Source organism: Cyprinus carpio, chromosome B25 (assembly GCF_018340385.1).
Source record: "Cyprinus carpio isolate SPL01 chromosome B25, ASM1834038v1, whole genome shotgun sequence".
NCBI classification, from domain to species: Eukaryota; Metazoa; Chordata; class Actinopteri; order Cypriniformes; family Cyprinidae; genus Cyprinus; species Cyprinus carpio.
The window spans coordinates 20,288,064-20,311,280 of NC_056621.1; the positions used below are offsets into that span (position 1 = coordinate 20,288,064).

At 38.6% G+C, this 23,217-nt stretch overlaps 2 protein-coding genes across 4 annotated transcripts; one reads left to right on the forward strand and one right to left on the reverse strand.

Annotated features, from left to right (window-relative positions):
- The first annotated feature begins 864 nt into the window (after positions 1–864).
- afg3l1 (AFG3-like AAA ATPase 1) lies at positions 865–12,287 on the forward strand. The gene is made up of 16 exons (XM_042753320.1): positions 865–1,122; positions 2,937–3,027; positions 3,105–3,193; positions 3,687–3,836; positions 4,032–4,106; positions 4,183–4,307; positions 6,857–7,127; positions 7,206–7,343; positions 7,445–7,598; positions 7,792–7,899; positions 8,702–8,827; positions 9,049–9,159; positions 9,497–9,612; positions 9,905–10,105; positions 10,500–10,694; positions 11,591–12,287. Exons 1-16 carry the CDS (start codon positions 1,015–1,017, stop codon positions 11,813–11,815), a joined length of 2,283 nt encoding a protein of 760 aa, XP_042609254.1. The 5' UTR covers positions 865–1,014; the 3' UTR covers positions 11,816–12,287.
- Positions 12,288–12,323: 36 nt separating this feature from the next.
- dbndd1 (dysbindin domain containing 1) lies at positions 12,324–22,353 on the reverse strand. 3 transcript variants are annotated; one of them, XM_042753324.1, is made up of 4 exons: positions 22,070–22,353; positions 18,860–19,006; positions 17,427–17,564; positions 12,324–12,694 (listed from the first exon to the last, which is right to left on the reverse strand). In XM_042753324.1, exons 1-4 carry the CDS (start codon positions 22,098–22,100, stop codon positions 12,570–12,572), a joined length of 441 nt encoding a protein of 146 aa, XP_042609258.1. In that variant the 5' UTR covers positions 22,101–22,353; the 3' UTR covers positions 12,324–12,569. The 3 variants fall into 3 exon arrangements, with proteins under 3 accessions (XP_042609258.1, XP_018922861.1, XP_042609257.1); XM_019067316.2 differs by lacking the exon at positions 12,324–12,694 and adding an exon at positions 13,085–14,900 and having other exon boundaries at positions 22,070–22,349; XM_042753323.1 differs by lacking the exon at positions 12,324–12,694 and adding an exon at positions 13,085–14,888 and having other exon boundaries at positions 22,070–22,347.
- Positions 22,354–23,217: the final 864 nt, after the last annotated feature.

Below are 23,217 nucleotides of genomic sequence, written 5' to 3' on the forward strand. Positions count from 1 at the left end.
GGACAAACGTGAAATATTCTTCATGATTATTGATTTGTTCTGATTATGTAACAACAATAACTGTTTTAGTAGCTAAATTTAAATTAAAACTGAAGCATAGCCTGAGCTGAAATTTAATGTAATGTGTGAAAAAAACAAAACACCACCATCAAGATATAACTTTACGCCAACAAACCTTCTGTAAAACCACAGACTGCAATCAAATATCAACATATAACGGTAAATAGACGCCCCCTACTGAAGGAACTAACACCGTGCTTAAATTAAGAATATTGAATTAGATTTTGTATCTTCATTTTGAGATTAGTCACTATAGAATATATAATAGTATAATATATGTTGATATGGTGAAATATTTAGCTAACATACTTTTGTATATTACAAAACAAGTCAAACGTTGAGATAAAGCACATATTCATTTATATATTTAAGCAATTATAATATATATTTGCTATATTCCCGTGTTTAAAAGCAGTTTAGAGGAAACGAGGGTAATCTATAGGTACCAAATGTCGAAATATGAGAAATATGTGAAGAACTTGCTGCTGCTGAATTTTGTAATTTTGAAAGTTAAATAAAAAATGAGGGAAGAGACTTCCACGTAATTTCCACGTAATTTACGAAACCAATGAAATCCTTAGAATCGGTCGCGGGGCGGGGTTTACGCTTGAAAAAGTCACGCCCTCACGCTATGCACGCCAGGCATATGACCCAAAGTCGCCTTTTACTACCTGTTCAAAAGCTAAATTACAATTTCTCGCTGGATATAAATATATATATATTACTAAAAAGAATGATAACCTCCAAAACATTTTTAATAAACAAGATTACTTATTTATACATAAAAAATAATTTTCAAAACGAAAGGAAATTGGAATTTTCTATCAGGCGTCGCGCGGAGGCGGCCTGTGGGGTCCTGTCGGTGGAAATGTCATTCAGAGCAGCAGTTACTCAACTCATGGAGACCGCTTGAGAGAGACTGCTGTGAGGGATTTGTGCTGAAGTCTGGCGCTCATGGCAGGGCTGCTCTCCGCGGCGGCTGCTGCTGCTGCTTCTGTGCGCTGCGGATCCAGAGCTTTACTGCGCCTCCACACCAGAGGACTCACCGCTGCTCCTCCGCGGGTGAGAGAGAGAGATGTTTACGTTACATTTCAGACATGTGTTTATGATGTAACGCATCTTTGTTATGATGTAATAAATAACTGTGCCATGATAAGTAAGCTCTAGCTACAGTGGTGACCGAAATGATTAGAAATATCAGATCTCTGTGTGGAGCACAGACAAAAATCAAACTGAATTATTACAATGAATGGCAAAATGAATGTTTGTAAATGTAAACTGATATTTCCTACTGACACACTACAGTAAAAGATAGAAATAACTGACTTAAAACCATTTTTAGTTGCTGAAAACACTAGTGTAACACCACTGTATGATAGGGCTGTGACGGTCGCCGTGACAACCGCGTCACCGAGGTGGTCGGCTGCTACCGGCGGTAGTGCACGTGACGTCACACATTCTATAACAAGCATAATACGAAGTTTTGTATAAAAGTGTAACAACAGTAATAGTTGCAAATTGTTTTATTTAGACTAGGTTTGAGCGCAGAAAAAAATACAGTTTATGCATTCAGCCATTTTAATTTTGTGTTGGGCAACCAAATATTACATTGCCGATCTGAAGCCTTCTCCATTCATGTCACCCATCCGCGTTTGTACAAGTTCCCGTGATCGTATGTGTTTGTATTGTATGGTGTGGTTAGGGTTTTTTAAAAGTGTCCAGTTATAATAAAAGAGTGGGTGATAAATGAAAGATGTTAACAAGAAATGTGGCAACGATTCCTATTTCAAAGAGAGCGCGTGCAGATGAGGAGTTAATGCGCCCCTTGCTTGGCAGCGGAACAGTGAACGTGTCTACACCGGACGCGACACCACCGCATCGCAACAGGTCGAGTCTGTCTAGTGTGTACGCAGGACATTTGAACTCTGTGTCAGTAACTCATAAATAGAAAGAGGCAGTTTACTGTCAGGGATTTCTCATGTCGTGTCATGCTGCATCCAGTGTAGCATCACTTATTATAATGAGGCCTACTTTGTCGCGCTGCGCCGCACGCGTCCGGCAGACAGGTGTATTTAACTTTCTTATTTAGGCTACTTTATTGTTTAACTGCATTATTTCTATGATATTTATTTTAGTGTTCAGGCTGCGTATCCACTGACAGAAGTGCTAAAGTAAACACGAGCTGACGAGTTAAATCAGGTGCATTAGATGAGTGAGACAGTGCTGGACTGCTCCAGGACAGTTTTGAAAATCATTTCAGAGACATGTTCTTAAATGTGACTCGTATAAAATATATTGCATGCATGCACAGTTTTAAGGCAGCTTTAATCGCCTTTTCAGTATCTTTATAACTTAACTGACCACGACGTTGCATGCACGTAGTTTATTTCGCGCTTTGATTATGAAAAGATAAAGGCTACAGTGCGCCGGTGCCTTTGTGCGTGCAATTGAAGAGCACGCGCTGCAGTACCATTTCCGCGCTCGCTTTACTCGCGCCTGGCGCTGAAGTGGAGCGCCCGTCTGAAACGTCTCCCGTTCTGCGACTGAATAAATTCACTTCTTGTCAAGAGAAAAAGTGACAGAAGCAGCAGTTGTGAGTGTTGTGAGTGGGGTTGGCAACAATAGTGTTTTAGTTGTTTTTGATATTTTTAACGCGTTAAATAATAAAAAAAAAATTAGTAGATTAATAATAGTGCGTTGACGCGCTAATTTTGACACCACTAATATATATATATATATATATATATATATATATATTTATTTATATATATAACACCACGCCACCGGCGGTTGTTGGTCCATTACCACCGCGGTGGTAAAAATCTGCCACCGTCACAGCCCTACTGTGTATGATTTATAATTCCTTTCCTTCTCAGTGTTTAGCCCTGAACCGCCTCAAACCGGTTTCATCCATAGGGAAGCATTACACATTCCCGCTCTTGTCTTATTCCACAGATGCACCTAAAGGTAAGATATATCACCAGATGTGTGACGGTGTTTGTGTTCACTTGAATCATAATTCATAAACTGTCATAAACTCTCAGATGGTAAAGCCAGTGGACCAGAGCATCGTCCGGGAGGAGGAAGAGGAAGGAGAGGAGGGAGGAAAGAATGGAAGAGGCGATTATTACAGGTAAACATCGAAAGACCATTCATGTTTTACCCCAAAATCTAAAGAAATGTTTTTAGGATCATTCAGCTGGGGCATTATTTTCATGACGATTAAACCCATGTTACAGTTCTCTGTAACAACCTGCATTATCTTTCTAAGATATATATTTTTTGCTATTATGGCTAGTGCTTTCAAATGATTAATCGGGATTAATCACATCCAAAATAAAACTTTTTGTTTACATAATATATGTGTGTGCACTGTGTATATTTATTATGTATATATAAATACACACACATGCATGTAAAATTTAAGAAAAATATATATATAATATATAAACAAAAGGCAGTTATGAGTTTACAAGACTTTTTTTTTTTTTTTTTTTTTTTTTTTTTTTTAGAATAATTTGTGTTTTTTTTTTTTTTTTTTTTTTTTTCGTGAAAAGATCAGAAAACCGTGTTTTAGCACTATTGCAGTCAGATTGAGGCATGTGTGTTTTTAATACGTCCCTCAGGGAGACGTACCGTGGGACGATAAGGATTTCCGCTATATTCTGATCACGATGGGAGGCGTAGCGTCCGTCCTGCTGTACCTCTACCTCCGAGACCCGGGCCGAGAGATTAGCTGGAAGGATTTCGTCCATCGGTACCTGGACAGAGGACTGGTGAGGACACGTCTGTGATTTACAGGAAAGAGTTCTGGCATCTGAATGGAGAATATAGCTCCAATAATAATAAGTGTTGCGTGTCTTTTGCTCGATGATGAACACTTTTCAAAGGTCTTCAGGGGTCACAGCACACAGTGAAGTGCTATTGTGTCATTTTTAGCACTGAAGCAATATTTTTCCCTGTTTTTTCAGGTGGACCGGTTAGAGGTGGTGAACAAACAGTTTGTCAGGGTCATCCTGGTCCCCGGGGCTGACAGCTCTGAAGGCGTGAGTTACAATCATTCACTGTGCAGAAGCTCATATCTTTGTGGAATGGCACTAATATGTTGTTGTGTACCTTCAGAGCTACGTGTGGTTTAACATCGGCAGCGTGGACACGTTTGAGAGGAATCTGGAAGCTGCTCACTATGAGCTGGGTCTGGAGCCGTCCCACAGAGCAGCGGTGGTCTACACCTCCGAGAGTGACGGGTGACTCTTCTGTTTCATATGTTCTTATCTTTTTACATACATACATAATACTACTGTTCAAACGTTTGGGGTAAGATCTCTTCTGCTCACCAAGTCTGCATTTATTTGATGAAAAATACACTAAAAACAGTAATATTGTGAAATATTAGTACTGTTTCTTTTGTCATTTATGTTAAAATGTCATTTATTCCTGTGATGATCAAAGCTGAATTTTCAGCATCATTACTCCAGTCTTCAGAGTCACATGATCTTCAGAAATCATAATAATATGTGAACCAGTCTTAAGTCGCTGGAGTATATTCGTAGCAATAGCCAAAAAAACTTAGTATGGTCAAAATGATAAATTTTTCTTTTATGCCAAAAATCATTAGGATATTAAATAAAGATCATGTTCCATGAAGATATTTTGTAAATTTCCTACCATAAATATATCAAAACTTAATTCTTGATTAGTAACATGCATTGTTAAGAATTCATTTGCACAACTTTAAAGGCGATTTTCTCAGTATTTTGATTTTTTTTTGCACCCTCAGATTCCACATTTTCAAAGAGTTGTATCTTGATAATGTATAAATCTCAATTTCAAAAAATGGACACTTAAGAATGGTTTTGTGGTCCAGGGTCATGCTGATTTGCTGCTTCAGAAACATTTCTTACTATTATCAGTGTTAAAAACAGTCGCTTCATATTTGCTGCTACATATTTTTGTGATGCATTTTTTTTTTCAGGAATCTCTGCTGAATAGAAAGTTCACAAACAGCATTTATTTGAAATATACTTTTTTAAATAATATTATTAAAGTCTTTAATGTCAATTAAAAATGAAATAAAAACATAATGGCATAGAATATAATATGTTTATTAATGTATAAAATGTAATAATTTTTTAATTGTTCTTAACTGTTAATTATATTTTATCTAAATCTCTTTTGCCCAAAGTATTGGTCTGGTTTATTGCAATCAACACTAGAGTCTGACCGATATATCGTTTAGCTGATATTATCGACCGATATGAGTCTGTCGACCATATATCAGTATCAGAGAATATGCCGACGATATGATTTTTTTTTAACATATAATGCAGATTAAATGCTTCTAAATGGTGTAATTACTTAGTTTGTCCAGCAGAGCGCGCTCCATTGTTTGCTACTGGAGACCCAGGTCAGAGTAGTGTAGAGATGATTACACTGATTCTCATTCTTAGTTTTGCATGATGATATGATGAATGGATGGTTCATTTTTAACAGCAGATTCAGTGATGTTAGAGACTAGAGCTGATCTGTGCATCACGGCACGCGTCTGCGGCACATTAAAGCCTGTGTCACAGCCACCGGAGCTGATCACTCAGTCAAAGCTGATTAATGGTTTATACCGGCTGCACTGCGGCCCAGAACTCATGCTTATCACATCGGTCACATCAATCAGACTCTTAGCTCCTCTTTTTACTTTGAGATCATTCTGAGGTCAAATACAGATTTAAAATCATAAGATGTAGTTAAATAGCTGTATGATACTGTTTTTGAAATCAAATCTTTGCTTATTTATGACTGGAGACTAACATTGGTTTTGGGAGAAAAAAACAGCTGATCTTAAAAAAAAATAAAGCATATACATACAAACAAATAGGAAATGAAACAGTTATCGAATAAGCTTGTGTCCTATTCTGTGTCCCAAACTCCTGAAACATTGGTGTCTCATATTTTAGAGCAGTCGATGCAATTTGGGAAAGAAATCAATTAAATCTGTATGTGTGTGTGTAAATATTCAGATGTAACCCCTTTTGTAATCGCTAACATGTTCATAAGTAACTAATTTAATTATACATTTTCACTAACAGATTACAGTTAAATCTATTTTGTAATTAAATTACATAATTCTGTTACATGTAACTAGTTACTTCCCAACACTGAGTATATAATATATAAATTAAACTCAAATGATTAATCGCATCCAAAGTAAGAGTTTTTGTTTACATAATATATATTAAATATACTTGCATGTAAATTCTATGAATATAAATATAGGCTTGTAAATACATGTAAATATTTTCCTACTGTATGTGTATGTATTTATATATTTATATATACATAATAAATGTTCACAGAACTCCCAACAAATATATATTATGTAAATAAAAATCTTGTATGCAATTAATCGTGATTAATCCTTTAACAGCACTGATTTCAACACATTTTCTTCAGTTCCATTCAGATAAAATAAAATAGCAGATTTTACGTTAAACTTAGCACAAAATGAAGGTGCTAGCTAACATGACATTAATACATTACTTAATATTAATAACTAACAATATTGAGTAAAAACACAAACCAACTCTCTATCAACTGTGAACTGTTATCTCGTCTTGTTTTTACAAGCATATGCTGCACAATATTCTGTCATTTTTGAAAATCCATTGGTTTGTTGTTGTGAGTAATGATTAGAAGGTGGCAGAAGCACTGATGTGTCTAGAGCCGTAAACCACTACTAAATAATTATTAAACCTAACTAATATAAATATATTTATGCTACTATATCTTCCTCTTTCTCCAGGTCTTTTCTGATGAGTTTCATTCCCACCCTGCTTTTAATTGGCTTCTTGCTTTTCACCCTCCGACGGGGGCCAATGGGAGGAGGGATGGGCGGAGGAAGGGGCGGGCCCTTCAGCATGAGCGAATCAACCGCCAAGATGATGAAGGACAACATAGACATCAAGTTTAAGGATGTGGCTGGATGTGAAGAAGCCAAGGTGGAGATCATGGAGTTTGTCAATTTCCTAAAGAACCCCCAACAATACCTGGATTTGGGTGCTAAGATCCCTAAGGTACGACCTTCCAGAAGGAAAACAAGTGACGATTATTGGCAGAATGTTATTATTAATTAATGTTCTGTGTTTTTTCAGGGTGCTGTGCTGTCCGGTCCTCCGGGAACAGGTAAAACGCTGCTCGCTAAAGCCACTGCCGGAGAGGCTAACGTTCCCTTCATTACAGTCAACGGTTCAGAGTTTCTGGAGATGTTTGTTGGAGTTGGTCCGGCCAGAGTAAGTTTGAGCAGCGAACTGTTGATTTCCAATGATTGTAAATTCTATTACAATTAAGTATTTTTGACCAGTAATTTAATTTTTTTTCTTTTCTTTATTAGGTGAGAGACATGTTTACAATGGCGAGGAAGAACGCCCCATGCATCCTCTTCATTGATGAGATTGATGCTGTGGGGAGGAAAAGGGGCGGAGGGAATTTCGGTGGGCAGAGTGAACAGGAAAACACACTCAATCAGCTGTTGGTGGAAATGGACGGTAAGCGGTCCGAGGTTTGATTGAGAGGTCATAGGAGATATTATTAAAATAGTGGAAATAACTTGTATTGAAAGTCATGGAAAACTCTCGTAGTTTAATTTGTGTACATGATGTTGAGATCTTGATTTGTATTCAAACTGAAAAATCCTTTGAAGATGCCAAATCAACATTATAAATATTTTTGATTTTACAGGTTTCAATACAAGTACAAATGTTGTAGTTCTGGCTGGTACGAACAGGCCGGATGTCCTTGACCCTGCATTGATGCGACCAGGGAGGTTTGACAGACAGATTTACTTGGGTAAGAACTTTGCCATTCAATTCAGAGTCACAGAATGTGTATAATATTTAGTGATCAAGCGATATATTACATCAGAGTTTTTCAACTAAACTGCTTGAGGTCCAGTAATTAACTTTTTAAGTTTTCAACACATTTTTATAATGAAAACAGGTCTTTGAATATCTAATAAATATTTAATTTCACCTGATCTTTAGAAAGAGATTACATTCTAGAGTGCACTGTCGGTTATTGTTTTCAAAAAAAAAATATTTTTTAAATTAATTTCAATAGGGGTGCACAATAAATATCGGCCGATAATTAATGCGCATCTCGTCAGTAAAGCCGGTTCTCTAATCAGCGGTAAATTCCATCAGGTGCATGATTTCACATAGATTTCACATAACTGACAAGCTGCGCAAATCCACGCTGATAATGAATGATAATGAATTTACCGGCTTTACTGATGAGATGTGCATTAATTATTGGCCGATATTTATCGTGCACCCCTAAATTTTAATATTTAACTATTTCTTTATTTGTTAAAAAAATACTGTATAAGAATCAAGATGTTGCCATCTAAAGGATAAGTCTGTTTATTTCTTAAGTTCTTAAGTTTAAAATATTATAGTTCAAGTTAATTTCTTTTCATATTTAATTTGAATTTTTTTTTTATATTCTTATGTGGTAAATATATTATGAAAATTAATTGCAGCAAGTGTTATTTGTCTTTCAAACACAGTTGACCACCAATAATATTCATGTGCAGTAAGCGTTGGACAAATATTTTCTACTGTCTAAGGTTTGTACTCTGTCAATCCTTCAGGACCTCCTGACATTAAGGGTCGAGCATCCATATTCAAAGTGCATCTGAAGCCACTCAAACTGGACCCAAATCTGGACCGTGATGCCATTGCAAGGAAGATGGCAGCTGCTACACCTGGGTTCACTGGTGAGCGAACATTGATTTAGTTATACACTCATTTTCCTTTTGAACAGAATAAATGTGCAAGCCATAGCAGAAAAATGATAAGTTGTATGATAATTATATATCTGAAATTCATGTGTGAGTGTAGGCTGATGTAGCTGGTATGATAATTAAGTAATCATAAGTGCAGCCATAATATCGCTGTGTTATTGCTATATAAAGACCCTAATTTTTCTCTCCTCCAGGTGCTGATATTGCAAATGTCTGTAATGAAGCAGCTCTCATTGCTGCTAGACATCTGAATGAATACATCAACGTTAAGCACTTTGAGCAGGCCATCGACAGAGTCATCGGAGGTAAACAGAAGAGCTTAGAATTGCAGCATATCCTACAAACGTCCTACTAACTATGATGTACATCTTCAGATCTGTAAGTCTTATTAGTGACGTCAGCAGTGACCTGTGGTGTACCTCATGGTTCAGTCCTGGGTCCCATTCCTTTTCTTATCTACATGCTTCCTTCCGTTAGATAACACAAAGTAGGAATATAGACTTTCTTAATTTATTCCATTTTAGTGGTGCTGAAGCTTTCAGTATATGATTGCTTGAGTTGGCTTATGCAGCTTTTACTATCCTAAATTTCAAATAAAATACATTTCTTAGTCATTCCATATTTTGTGCTCTCGTGTTACAGGTCTGGAGAAGAAGACTCAGGTTTTACAGCCCACTGAGAAAAAGACTGTAGCCTATCATGAAGCAGGGCATGCTGTAGTGGGCTGGTTTCTCCAACATGCTGACCCATTGCTCAAGGTGATAATATTTAGCAAAATATATTTTAAATCCCTTTTACGTAACTTAAGGAACCAAATGAAATAAATAACACATATTTTAGCTTCAAAAGAGAAAAAGATCTCTTTCTCATGGTCTTTGCTTTAAAAAAAAAGTTAACAATGAACAAGGGGCAAAACTGACTTTGTATAAACTGAGCATCGTGTTACACCACCAGGATTTGCATTGTAGCTGTATAGTTCAGTTTAAATCGAGTCATTCATCTGTGAATTGTTTTATTGAAATTTATTGGATTTAATCACTCATTCCCCAGGTTTCCATAATTCCACGAGGGAAAGGCTTGGGCTATGCACAGTACCTTCCAAAAGAGCAGTATTTGTATACACGGGAGCAGCTATTCGACAGGATGTGTATGATGCTTGGTGGGCGCGTGGCTGAGCAGGTGTTTTTTGGCAGGATCACGACTGGGGCTCACGACGACCTTAAGAAGGTCACACAGTCAGCATATGCCCAGGTAGAGAGATTGTGCTTGCTTTGTATCATACATTCAGTGGTTCAGTGTGCTACAGCATTTGCCATAACAACATGGCAACATTATACACTTTTTTTTTTTTTTCTTTTTTTTTTCATTTAGTAGAAGCTTTTATCCAAATGTAAAATACTTACAGGAAAAATCCATTTTGGAGTAGATATGAAACTAATAATTATTTTGTTAATCTGCTTGCAATCTGTTAAAGTGATTCTTCGACTGTTCTGCCAGTTAATGCAGTGATTAATCAACATAGTGGTGACAGCCCATTGATTGCTTCCTGAGGCCTTCAACCTATAACTTTATGATTACAAGCCAGATCTTTGGCATTTCTTAACTTTATTTGACAATTTTTACTTCCCCTTCTTTTTTGTTGTAGATTGTTCAGTTTGGCATGAGCGAGAAAGTGGGGCAGGTGTCATTTGACCTGCCCCGGCAGGGTGAGATGGTTCTGGAGAAGCCCTACAGCGAGGCTACGGCAGAACTCATTGATGAGGAGGTCAGAGATCTGGTCGACCGGGCCTTCAAGAGAACACTGGATCTCGTCACTGAGAAACACGAGCAGGTGGAAATGGTGAGAACAACCAACAGCTTGATATTACTTTATCCTGGGAAACAGTGGTGCCTTATGCTTTGCTTGGATTTATAGCTTCAAACAGAGTGGAATTTAGCTGCCATTACAACAGCCCTCAAACTCATGCCAGAGATGCCAGAATTAGTGACCTGCGGAGTGCCTCAGGGTTCAGTCCTTGGTCACATTTTTATTTAAATAAGACAAAGTAGTTGTATAAGCTTCAACAGTTTTGTTGAGGTCACTCAGCTTTAACTCTAATCAAAGTTTTAAGTTCATACTTTGAGATTCATATCTCTGATTTGAGTGAAGCTAAACTTTTAAAAGAGCTTTTCACACTGCACTTAACCCTCCGTTATCGTCATTCTAAACCTTGCTTTAAACCCTGGATTAAGGAACATTTCATGCTTGTAATTTAGAAGCATTTTGGCATTGCTCTTAACCTGGGGTTAGGGCTGGCAATGCTTTTGCAGCGTTAACCCTGCAGTGCAGTGGCAAATTTGCAATGTGTGAAACTAGATGCTTAGCAACAAACATCCAGTTGCGTTCCTCATATTTTACATGCTTTGCAAAGTGACAGGAACATAGCATGTAAACAATCTATTCAGGGGCTTGAGGGGAAAACTGTCAAATGGTGATAGAAAATATCAGTTTTATTGGAGAGTTTAATTCCTATGTTTTGTAAGTCCATTCGGGGAAAAAAAAATTGAATGTACAGTGTGAAACGTCAGCTTATCAATACATAGGATGAATTGTAAACCATGTGAAAATTATGAGCAGTGTAAAACATGAAGCAAAATAACCCAGGATTTTGTTTTTCCAGGATTTAGAATGACCCAGTGTTAAATATTTAATGTAGCTTAGTTGATGCAAATAATGCTTTTTTTTTGTGTGAATAGGTTGGGAAGCGCTTGCTGGAAAAAGAAGTTCTAGACAAAGCTGATATGATAGAGTTGCTGGGGCCCAGGCCGTTTGAGGAGAAGTCTACATATGAGGAGTTTGTGGAGGGCACTGGAAGCTTTGAGGAAGATACAAGTCTTCCTGAGGGGTTGAAGGACTGGAACCAAGAGAGAGAAGAAACCCAGGAAGAACCTCCAGCTTCACAGGAAAAACAGGCTGCTTAAAATAAAGACAGTCCTCGAAATAATTTCCACCTGCCTCTGACACTTGCCTTACTGTGGAAAATCAGTGGGAAATCAGTCTTCTTGGCTTAAAAGAGGAAGATTGTGAATTTTGTTGGTATTTGCATTTCACTTCCCTTGTTAATTTAAAGCAGGGACATTTTACTGAATTTGAAATGCCTTAATCTGCGCATTATGTCGGCATAAACTATGCCTGATAAACTTAAACACCCAACACCTTGAACTTTTTATGCCAGATCAACAACTTAGAAATATCTTATTAGTTCTTTTTTATCTTACAATTTCTGCCATTATATGATAAAATCAATTCTGTCATTTTTATCCTCTCTTCCTCTTAATAGATGTGTAAGAAATGTATATGTGTACAACTTTCATTTGTGTTCTAAGAAAAAAAAAATAATGTTTTGAAAGTGAAATTGTGATTATTTAATTAAATTAAAGGAGTTGTTTTTCACAAGGTCTACTTTAATTTAAGTCAAGGTGTCTGGCACAAAAAAAAAACTTAATTTATTCTTTCATGACCATTTTCCACCTTATATCTGACCCTTAGAATTAATTGGGTCATTTTTGAAGCTTGAAACTCGGTGCGTCCTAGTATACATACTGTATTTATGAATTCACCACTTCTCCATGGTTATATTTACAGTTTCTAATCTGTAAAAATGACAAAAACCTCTTCTAGCATTTACAATTTTGATATATTGTATCTCTAGGCACCATACAGTCTACACTGACATCAGCAGAAGTAGGGCATAGCTAGATGATTTATCATACTTCCTCTTCCAAGCATTCTGTTCATCAGGGACGCTCCCATTTTAGATGGGTGAGAGTTAGCCAAGTACCGTCCAGAATCAGTGCTATCTAAAAAAAAAAAAAAAAAAAAAAAAGATGATCATTTAAAATGATACTTTGAGCTACAAATCTTGTTATTATTTGTGGTTGTTAAATTATGAGAGCGTATAAAAGACCAGTTTATGGTTGTGTATATTCTTCATAAGGCATCTTCTCAGACAAAAGCACTGCTTGTTGGACTGTTCTTTATCCGAAAAGCGAACCTCTTGAGTTGTATATCACGTGTATCATGCTTTGGTGTCTGCATGACCAGTGCTGTCCATATAATCTATTAAATTAAATTGTACCATGCTGTCTCCATTTAGAGCTAATTGAGAGGGTGTTGTGTCACAAGACCTGCGTTCTACAGTAATAAATATAGTAAAATGGTTTGGAGAAAGAAAAAGAGGAAAAAGAATCTGATCTTTATCATTTCACATTTATTCCTGTTAGATTTCTGTCCTCCTTGATTTGGCAGACTTGTTAATGATTCTGGAAGTTTGTGAATTTCTTCTCCAATGTGACCCTGTGTATAGATCATGCTTGACATCATTGAACCCTGTAATAACTGGTGACAAATACAGTGCAACATTGATAAGAGTCCAGAAATTTGTACAAAATTTGACTTTTAGGGATTTTCATTTGGAATTCCCACCCAGTAGCTTACTGTGCACTGGTGATCACAACTGAGGACTGATTTGAATGTTGTCTTGATGTGAAATTATTAATGACATTGATGATTATTTAATGATACAGAGTGGTTAAAAACATATTGCTAAAAGATTATTCTCCCTTTCAACAATTTAAGTGCAACTTAAAATGTTGTACTCATTAAGTTAGGCCAGAAACATATTCTACACCAGTCAGAATACTTGTGTGGTCCTGCTGTACATATACTATATGTGTTCTTGTGTTACTGTGGCTGTAACAAACCTCAGTACTAAAGGGGACAATAATAACCATACAGCAGTATTTACTAACACACTATGTATGGAGGCACACCAACAGTACCAACACCATCACTTTTTGGATGTATTATCTGTCCTATCCATTCAGGTCTTGCAGTACTAATGAGCTGATGAGTTTAATCAGGTGTATTTGATTTAGCAAGTGTTTAAAAATGTGTACTCTTGGTGTGCCTCCAGGAACAGGGTTGGGAAACACTGTCTAAAGGGATAAAACTGACCAAGGAAGACTGCTTATGCAGGGTTATCTAATCCTATCCAATATGTTAGGGCAGGTTGGAGCTTAAGTCCAGGCCTTCCATATCGATATTGGATTCTATGGGTTTATGCTAATACTAGGTCAACACCCTCTTGTCGGTAAAGATGAGAACCTGGTGCAATATGCTGCAATATTAATTCGGTTCTGACAAATTCTGAAATCAAAGATGTATGAAATCAGTCTTGTGTAGCTCAAAGTGTCTGCATTCATGTACTTGCGTAGGATATGTTTCAGGCCTTAGGCATTCATTTTTTTTTACAAGATTTTTCACTTTGTTTCTGGGTCTCCCTATTTTCATGCAGAATCTCCTTGAAGGACACTTTTGTTGGGAATTCTTGTAACTTGTAACTATGCTTTGCCATGTCTTGAACTATGCTGTAGGTTGTCTGTCTTACCACAGTTGCTACTTCGATATATAGCACTGCTCTTGAAACTGTTCCTTGAAGATTCGAATCACTGTGGAATTCCTCAGTTGCTCCTTAGATTGACTTCGCTGGAGCCAGTGTTGTCCATAATGCTACATCATGCTTCAAGTCCTCCATATGCAGTAGTCACATGGAGAAGACTGAAAGTAACTCAGTCTCAAAGAGGCGTCCCAAAATCCTAGTTGGATGAAGTCTGTTCCGTCTTGAGGAAGAGTCTACACTTACCCCAGCTTTTTGGAGCTCTCTTCTTGTCCATAATGGACAAAGGGATTGCATTATCTTTAGGTGGAATCCCCATGTCCTTTGATCCCAAGAGTTACTCATCTTCTTGCTTGAGAAGGAACCTTCACTTTCCACACAAGGGCTTTGTTTTCTTCCTAAGCCCCTGTAGCTGTCCCTGGCTCAAGGCTGCTGGGACTGAGAACGCTCTATCTTCAACATTGGCTCTGTGTTTTCGGAGTCACTGTGGTGCTTTCGATCCCTTGGTTGCTGTTCCCCTTTTCCACCACGGGTCCAGGAGGGTGAGCGGACGTAACCGCTGTGTGGAAATCTAGGTAATGGTGGCTGCTGGCGATCTGCGGGGTGAACACAAAATCAACTAATGAAAAACACCTTCATAATCACTGGCCAAAGTTCTGTTCCAAAACCTAGTCAGTTGCCTACCATGATGGCATTTTAAGGTAACATAGGTCAACTCATGAACACAACAGGTAGACAGTTAATTAAGTTGCCGGCAGGTGTATTGGAGCAGAGTTGGAAATGAAGTCTGGAGGAGGGTAGCCCACCAGGAGCAGGGTTGGCTTCCCCTAGGGTGGTTTTAGGCAGGGGTGCCCTGGCTGCTCCTGGATGGCCACCATCCTGCAGAGTTTACTTCCAACCCCTATTACACAAACCTGAACCAGCTAATCACATAATTTTCAGGATCACTAGAAACTTTCAGCCAGGTATGTTCGTGGCAGGTTGAAGCTTAACTCTGTAGGATATTGATCCCTGGGAACCAGGGGGGTTTGAACAGAGTGGTCAAAGGGGTGGCTACACTTCAGTTTATGGTGGCCACAGCCTCCCCTAGGTCCACCCCTGGGTTTGAGATTTCAGTCCCTGAGCTGCTGCCAATTATGAGCTATTTAAACCAGTCACTTAAGAGGTTCCATGACAGATGCTGCTTTAGAGAGTTGCTACCGATGTAGGCAGTAGACAGCAAAGCAGCTCACTAGATTTTGGAACAGAGCTCATATGTGTCATGCCTGACTCCTAAACATGCTGTCTTTAGGGATGTTCACATTGACAGGGATTTATAGTTTTAAAAAAAAGCATCCGGATTTCATTCATTTTCAATGAGACTCAGCAATCTGAGGCCACATGAGCGACAGACATTGTAGGTGTTAAGGCCGGGACAACGGCGAGCAACGGTCGGGCTAGTTTGTTTGGTGTGTTCCACTCATCGGCTCTCGTCGGGCTCGTGTCGGCGGCAGTTAGCATTGGGGCCGTCGGGACCGTCGGCAAGAGTGAGACATCTGATTGGATGTGCAGTTCAGCAAACAAGTCAGTGCCCGACAATTAAAGCGAAAGTGATGAAAACAAGCATGTAAAGGAAGGCGGTACAGACAGAAGGCTGTTTAAATGTTACATGATCTTTCCCAATCATTCTAATATGCGAAATGATTAAAGTTATCAACGTTACTGATATTCAAAATGGTAAGCAAGCGCCGTTTTGCTTACGTTTCGTATATCTGCGTTTATCTCGTATATCTTTGTTTCGGTTTCTCCTTTTGAATGATGAATATATACTATTGATAGCTGCTGATATAGACATATTTAATTCCTCTAACGCATTTGCAGAATGCAGGTGTTAGTTTGCTGTCAGCTGTAGTCTGTGCGGGGTGTTCGAGCGCAACTTTTTGTTCCGACGCTGCCAACGTGAGGCAACAACACCATTGTCTTTCGTCGCCGCTAGTTCTTTGAAGTCGGCTTGGTGTGTCCCGGCCTTTAAAGTTTAGTTTTATGCATAGCTATACAGTGAGGTGAGAAATAATATATAAGGATACAGCAGTTAAGTAGGAATGCCTACTAACAAGCAAAAGTAAAAATGCCTCTCAGTCTTCATTTTAAGCACTGACAAATTTGGGGTCTAGACAAATGTTATTCACATAACTTTGAGACCAGGGAGCATAACATTTAAGCAGCAGGGTTGAGGTAATGCTAATCTGGATTGCTCTGAATGCCACAGACATTGCCTAATAGTTTAAATATTTAATATGTACACATTTGTGCACTTCAGCTCTGAACTTAATCAAATAATAATGTGCTCACTGTAGATTTCCATGGAATCACTGAACTGTTCCAGCAGCCAAGTATCCAACATACTCTACTACTCAAAATATTATCCATCCGTTTTATTTGTCTTGCTTCATAGTGAACATTCAGTCATAAACAATAGAGTACTGCTGGAATGAGACCTAAAAATCAGAAATTAGTTAGCATATTTGCACATCTGGATTGAATGGGTTTTTGGATAAATGCCTGAAATAAGGTACTGTATATGGTTAACACAAGCTCAAGATTTTTTCACATTTTATTACATTACATTACATAAAATATAAAAGTAATACCCCACTCATAATTTTTTAAAGCTTTAACTTTTCTTGGATAAAGTGGTTATTAACATGTTGTTAATGGGACTCCAGAGGTTGTCAGGTACATTAAACATCATCACACCAAACAGGAAACCTCATCTACTCACTAGTGTGTTTTACGGCCTTGTTGTGTTTATACTCATGCTTTTGCGAACTGTTATATCTTGAAGATATTAAACAAAGACTGAAAGTTTTCCGAAATTATGCACAGCTTTTAGGTAATGCAGCCATGCTGCAGTTTGTTTATAGCCTAACCTGGCCACAGGGCTTATTTTCTCTTGGTTTCTTGTCGAGGGAACCGAGGGATGCTAACTTCTGGGTTGACCTAGAAAAATATGTCATCATCCTTGCAGCACTCTATTTCTCCCACTTTAATTTTTAAATGAGATTCTGAAGAATATGTTTGAGGACTGGATTGATTTAACTTTAAAGCTCCTGGTATGAAAAAAAAAACCTGTATAAGTCTGAGAGCTGACTCACTTGCTGGGGATTCTGTATGATTCTCCTCATCTGAATCAGCAAACACCTCCCCCAGCTCCTGGTCAGACATGTCTGTGAGCTCCGTCAGGTCCAGGAGGTCAAAGTGTACCTCCAGAGAGGACACACTGCTGAGAGGCTCTGAGATCAGGCAGAAGATTGCAGAATGTAACTACATTACTATGACCAGATGATCTGTTAAGAGTAGTTCAATGATATTTTTAAGTTGACTTCATTGTTCTTTACTCAGACATGTTGTGTACTAAGTGGTGTGCTATTAAGTATGGACGCCTGTTTCCACCACTGAATAAAAAAAAAAAAAGTAAAAATAATTGTGACTTTCTGAGAAAAATTGCAGGATAAATGCGCAGATGTTAGTTATAAAGTCAGAATTACAGGATATAAAGTTGCAATTCATGTTATAAAGTCAGAATTGCAAGATGCAAAAGTCAGAATTTACCCTTAGCAGTGAGCTTGATTGACAGGCGTTCTGACCAATCATAAGGTAGAATCCGCCATTTTATCTGATGTTGTGCATTGAGGTCTTTCTGATATTGAAATAAAATACCTTCTGATGTTCATTCATGTCTATGTCATGCTTTAAGTAAATACAAAAGACGATTGGTTTACGTGCCGCTTGAACTGAGGCTCTACAGCGATCTGTCCAGCATATTAAAGAGCCACAAAACAAATTTATTGTTTGGATTTCTTACAAAATGACAAAATTTGAAAGCTTAGACTTTGTTTCACACCAGAAGTAACCTGCTCTGTCTTGTCTGATGGCGTGTTGTCAGTTTCCTCTTTCTCCATGATGTATTTTTCACTGTGTGGAAACAAGATGTGTGGTGTGAAAGCGTCATGGCTTGTCGGACATAGCAACAGTAACTAAGGGGGTGGGTGTTTGTGAAGGATTTGTGAAGGGAATTTCAAAATATAAACTCACAATTGCAAGAAAAAAGTCAGAATTGACACTTTGCAAAGGGCTTGATTGAATTATAAGGCAGAATTCGCCATCTTGTCCAACAAACAAATCAGGCAGGAGAGTAAATTTTCGGTGGACTTAAACTTGAAAAGTGTTATGTACTGACATCTTTCCACGGTTGAAATAAAATATGTTCTGATGTTCATTCATGTTTATTTGATGCTTCAATTAAATAGAGAAAAGACAGTCAGTTCACGTGTGCCGCTTGAACTGAGCAAATAATGTGTCATGACACATTAAAGAGCCACAAAACTTTATTTATTGTTTGCATTTCTTTAAAAAATGCAAAATTTGAAAACTGAGACTTGTTTCATGCCAGAAGTAACCTGCTCTCTTGTCTGTAGATGTTAATTAAGCTTTCATAATTATGTGAATCTAAAGTAAACATGATTATCTTACATGAAATATGAAATATGACCTGCATGTGCTCTTGACAAGTCAGCGTTTCACTCACGTCGTTTCTCTGTGATCAGCACCTGGCTGCCATGATGTGACGGGGTACCGACATGCTCTCCTGAGGCATTGTGGGATGCCTCGCTGGTGAGACTGGCAGAGCTGGAGGACTTCAGAAGCTTCTGGAACTCTCGATCTCTAAGGGGCTCTACAAAAAAAAAATTCAAATGAAATTTGAAAATTGTGTTACCCGCAGTACCACGACAAAAGCCGAAGAAGAAGCGGCTCATCGGAGAAGCATTATAGCCGTGACAGTGGCAAATAAATATCAAAACATTAAATCATTATTTAAAACTACAAAAAGGAGACAACAATGGAACAGGAGAAGATGGCATTCTTTCAATGTCCACAAGGACTTGTACCACGGCAGATCAACAGCGGACAACTATTGATGTATAATGCTATGTAGTATAATTTTTTATAATGATTTTGTTCTTTGCTTTGTTTTATTTTATATAAGAAGGTGTAACATTAAAATATATTAAAGTGCACATTATAAACACACACCAAACACCAAAAAGGGGTTCTAGCAGACCAATCACAGCGCTTGCTGTCCGCATAGAACTGACGCGCTGTTAGATTTTTGGAGAGGTGCATGTCGGGCTACGGCAAAGGTTACAGCGTAGGGTGAGTCTATGCGTAGGCTACGGCGTAGGTCTGATACAGAAGTATAAATCAGCCTTTAGTGCATTGCTGCAGTAGACAGATGCTAGGGTGATCTAGATGGTTGTTAGCACATTGCTATGTGGCTGTTAGCATGTTGTAATGGTGTTGCTAAGATGTTCTGAGTGGTAACCAGAAAATTGCTGTGTATTTGCTAAGGTGCTAAGTGGTTTTTAATGCATTTTTAGATTAAAAAGTTGCTAGGGTGTTCTGGATGGCTGTTGGCACATTGCTAAGTGTTTGCTAGGGTGTTCTGGATGGTTGTTCGCGCATTGCTAAGTGTTTGCTAGGGTGTTCTGGATGGTTGTTCGCGCATTGCTAAGTGTTTGCTAGGGTGTTCTGGATGGCCATTAGCGCATTGCTAAGTGTTTGCTAGGGTGTTCTGGATGGTTGTTCGCGCATTGCTAAGTGTTTGCTAGGGTGTTCTGGATGGCCATTAGCGCATTGCTAAGTGCTTGCTAGGGTGTTCTGAATGGATGGTTGTTAGCGCATTGCTAAGTGCTTGCTAGGGTGTTCTGAATGGATGGTTGTTAGCGCATTGCTAAGTGTTTGCTAGGGTGTTCTGGATGGTTGTTCGCGCATTGCTAAGTGTTTGCTAGGGTGTTCTGGATGGCCATTAGCGCATTGCTAAGTGCTTGCTAGTGTGTTCTGAATGGATGGTTGTTAGCGCATTGCTGAGTGTTTGCTAGGGTGTTCTGGATGGCCGTTAGCGCATTGCTAAGTGTTTGCTAGGGTGTTCTGGATGGCCATTAGCGCATTGCTAAGTGTTTGCTAGGGTGTTTTGAATGGATGGTTGTTAGCGCATTGCTAAGTGTTTGCTAGGGTGTTCTGGATGGCTGTTCGTGCATTGCTAAGTGTTTGCTAGGGTGTTCTGAATGGCTGTTAGCGCATTGGTACGTGGTTGCTAAGATGTTCTGAGTTGTTGCCAGTGTTCTGCTATGCTTTTGTTAGGGTGTTCTCATTATGTCATTACGGTGTTCTGGGTGGATGTTATTTTTACGAACTTCAGCATTGCTACACGGTTGCTCTGGTATTCTCAATCACAGTTTAGCTCTACGTTTACAGCGATCTCTTGGTTTCCATGTCTCGTTCTCTAATGGGGTCTGCCAGTGGTTGCCAAAGAAGTGAAACAGAAGATGCTTGTGTTTCCCTGAGTGTTTAAAGAGCTTTCAGCCCTCTATTGATTTCTTGCGGCAGCAGTCAAAGCAGAGAAACGTTTTATATCATTGAAAGCAGTTCAATTACACACGGAACAAGAAAACAAGTGGACAACTGGATTTTTTTTTTTTTTGAGATATGCAGCAAAGCATGTCCTGCAATTTTACTTTTCTTTTTTTTTTTTACAATTTTATTTTTTACAAACAAAATTATTTTACAATATTATATAATTTATTATTGTATAATCAATTATTTTATATTACTATTTTGTTTTATCATATTTTATTTTATATAGATGCAGATAAAATATGTATGTATATACATATTTTGCCAAAACACACAAGGCACAGACCGTAATATGTATATCCATACATGTAATATGTATGGATACATACACATATAATGGTCTTTACTTTGTGTGTTTTGGTGAGGCCACAGTTGGGGCTACGTTGACTGTGAGCTCACAAAAACATAAAGGCAAAATAGGAAATTATAGAATTTACACACAGTTCAGAAAGCATGACTAACTTTGTTAATGATTTCACATACTTTTATTTTAATAATTAAAAAATGTCATTAAATTAACATTAAATTGACCTAAAAAGACATTTTGTGAAAAGACTTAATTAGCAGTAGATTGCGATAGGCGAGAGATAGGCGAATAGCTCAGAACACATTTGACAGATTCGAAATTCATCCAATTTCTCGGTACATACATTTATTTTTCACTTCTGTAGCATGCTTTGTCCCACATCTCAAGAATCCATTATGTGATGATACAGACTTTTCCAGCTGTGGCCGTTCTCCGCAGTCTGCGGGTCATCCCTCCCTACCTCACACCTCTCTTAGCCCACACACAGTAGATTCCGCTGGCTTGTTCTTTTTTTGTGTGTGCTAGTCATGCAAATATTGGTGCATGGATTGGGATATATTTGCATATTCCAAAAGGCTCTCCATCTAAACTATACAAGCTGAGATGAATCATGATTTTAGCAGCACCCAGTGGTACCCAACTCCCATTGTCCCAAAGCAACCACTGCAAAAGATGCAACTCAATGTCAAATTCTCAGAAAGGGTTGCATCTGAAAATTCTCTCCCTCATGACCTTTGTCGTTTATTTACATAACACTTCTAGTAATCGTTTAACATTTCTGCTATAATTTATAAGCCACCACCCTAAATGTATCCAAGTTGCTGTGCCTTTTCCCATGTGCATAAATGCAAGCTGCCAGCCACTGAGCACTACCGGCTTCCTCTGACTGCTTGCTTTGTCTGTGCATTCAAGAAACAAAAGACATGCTGGCAGCTCTTACAGTGGGCTATTGAATTCAATGTGAGTGCGCATTTAAATGCGTTGCAGCATGCCGGCTGAAGAAACGTTTGCTCTTACCTGCAGCACCAGAGTCTGCCTGAGTCTCCATTAAGACTATTGTAGCAGCCAGTGCAATGCTGTTTGGGGTTGCAGCCGGGATTAGAAGGAGCGCCTCCTGCCTCGTGTACGCGCTCTATCTCTTTCTAGCTACTTGCTTTCTCTCTCTCTCTCCCTCTCTTTTCCCCACCCCTACATGCACTGTCACACATTCGCTCACATTGTCACTGCAGCACACACAACAGTGACACATAAAGAGCCCACTAGAGGGAAACGCAGTCAGCCACTACACAATTGCTATACTGCATGACACACCAAAACAGGGGGAAGAGAGGGAGGGAGGGAGGGAGGGAGGGAGGTGCCCGTAGACAATAAAAAGGATTTATATGGGAGGCAGAGGTCTAGTGATCTAACACATTTTTGGCAATAAGATGAAGTGAGGAAAAAAAGAGGCATATCTGTGTGTGGATGATTATAAAACATTTTTGTTATTTTAAAAATAATTTTGGTTGTATGTATTAGACAGTCATTAGCTAGTAGTTGTAGAAGTCAGAAGTTGTGAATGGTACTAAAATAGCTTACCATACCATACCACTTTTTTGGGACCCTTAAGTTGGGGTACCTAGAAGAGTCGTCCGGTACCTAAAGGTTGGTGCTAAATGCACTGCAGTCTGCAGAAGGTTGATTGGTTGAGAGGAATGAAGCATCTTCTTCACTTGTTCCTCCATGCTGCTTATGCGTGTTGGGCTTGTTTACATCAGAGTGCGCAAACACAAAAAAATGTGTTGTACAATGTTGCGCTTTCTTCTTCGCGCAAGAATGATGTTGATCGCTACTTAACAGTATACACCACGCCTATCAAGTAAGGGTACTGTTGGTGGTGGAAACGCAAGCCAGTGTCCGGACATTTCATATCTGTCAGATTGTCCAACCCGGGCTTACTGTGCATGCGGACATTGATATTATGTCATTTTTCTCACGATGAACAACAATTACTGTATTTGCATTACTGTAAGGGGTAGGTTTAGGGTTGGGGTAGGTGTAGACATTAATCTGTTATGGAGCGAATGAGATGGGAGACATGCGGATCCATCTGCAAAGCTTTTATTTAAAGGCGTGGTCATAAAACAGGCAAGGTTCTGACAATGGCAAACAGGTATATAGAGGGC

Coding starts and splice junctions, on each gene's coding strand:
- afg3l1 (XM_042753320.1), top strand. CDS start 1,015: ATGGCAGGGCTGCTCTCCGCGGCGGCTGCTGCTGCTGCTTCTGTGCGC. Junction 3,194..3,686: donor GGAAGAGGCGATTATTACAG/GTAAACATCGAA, acceptor TACGTCCCTCAG/GGAGACGTACCGTGGGACGA. Junction 7,344..7,444: donor TTGGAGTTGGTCCGGCCAGA/GTAAGTTTGAGC, acceptor TTTCTTTATTAG/GTGAGAGACATGTTTACAAT.
- dbndd1 (XM_019067316.2), bottom strand. CDS start 22,100: ATGGAGACTCAGGCAGACTCTGGTGCTGCAG. Junction 19,007..22,069: donor GGCAGACTCTGGTGCTGCAG/GTAAGAGCAAAC, acceptor TTTTTTTTGTAG/AGCCCCTTAGAGATCGAGAG. Junction 14,901..17,426: donor TCATACAGAATCCCCAGCAA/GTGAGTCAGCTC, acceptor GTTGATTTTGTG/TTCACCCCGCAGATCGCCAG.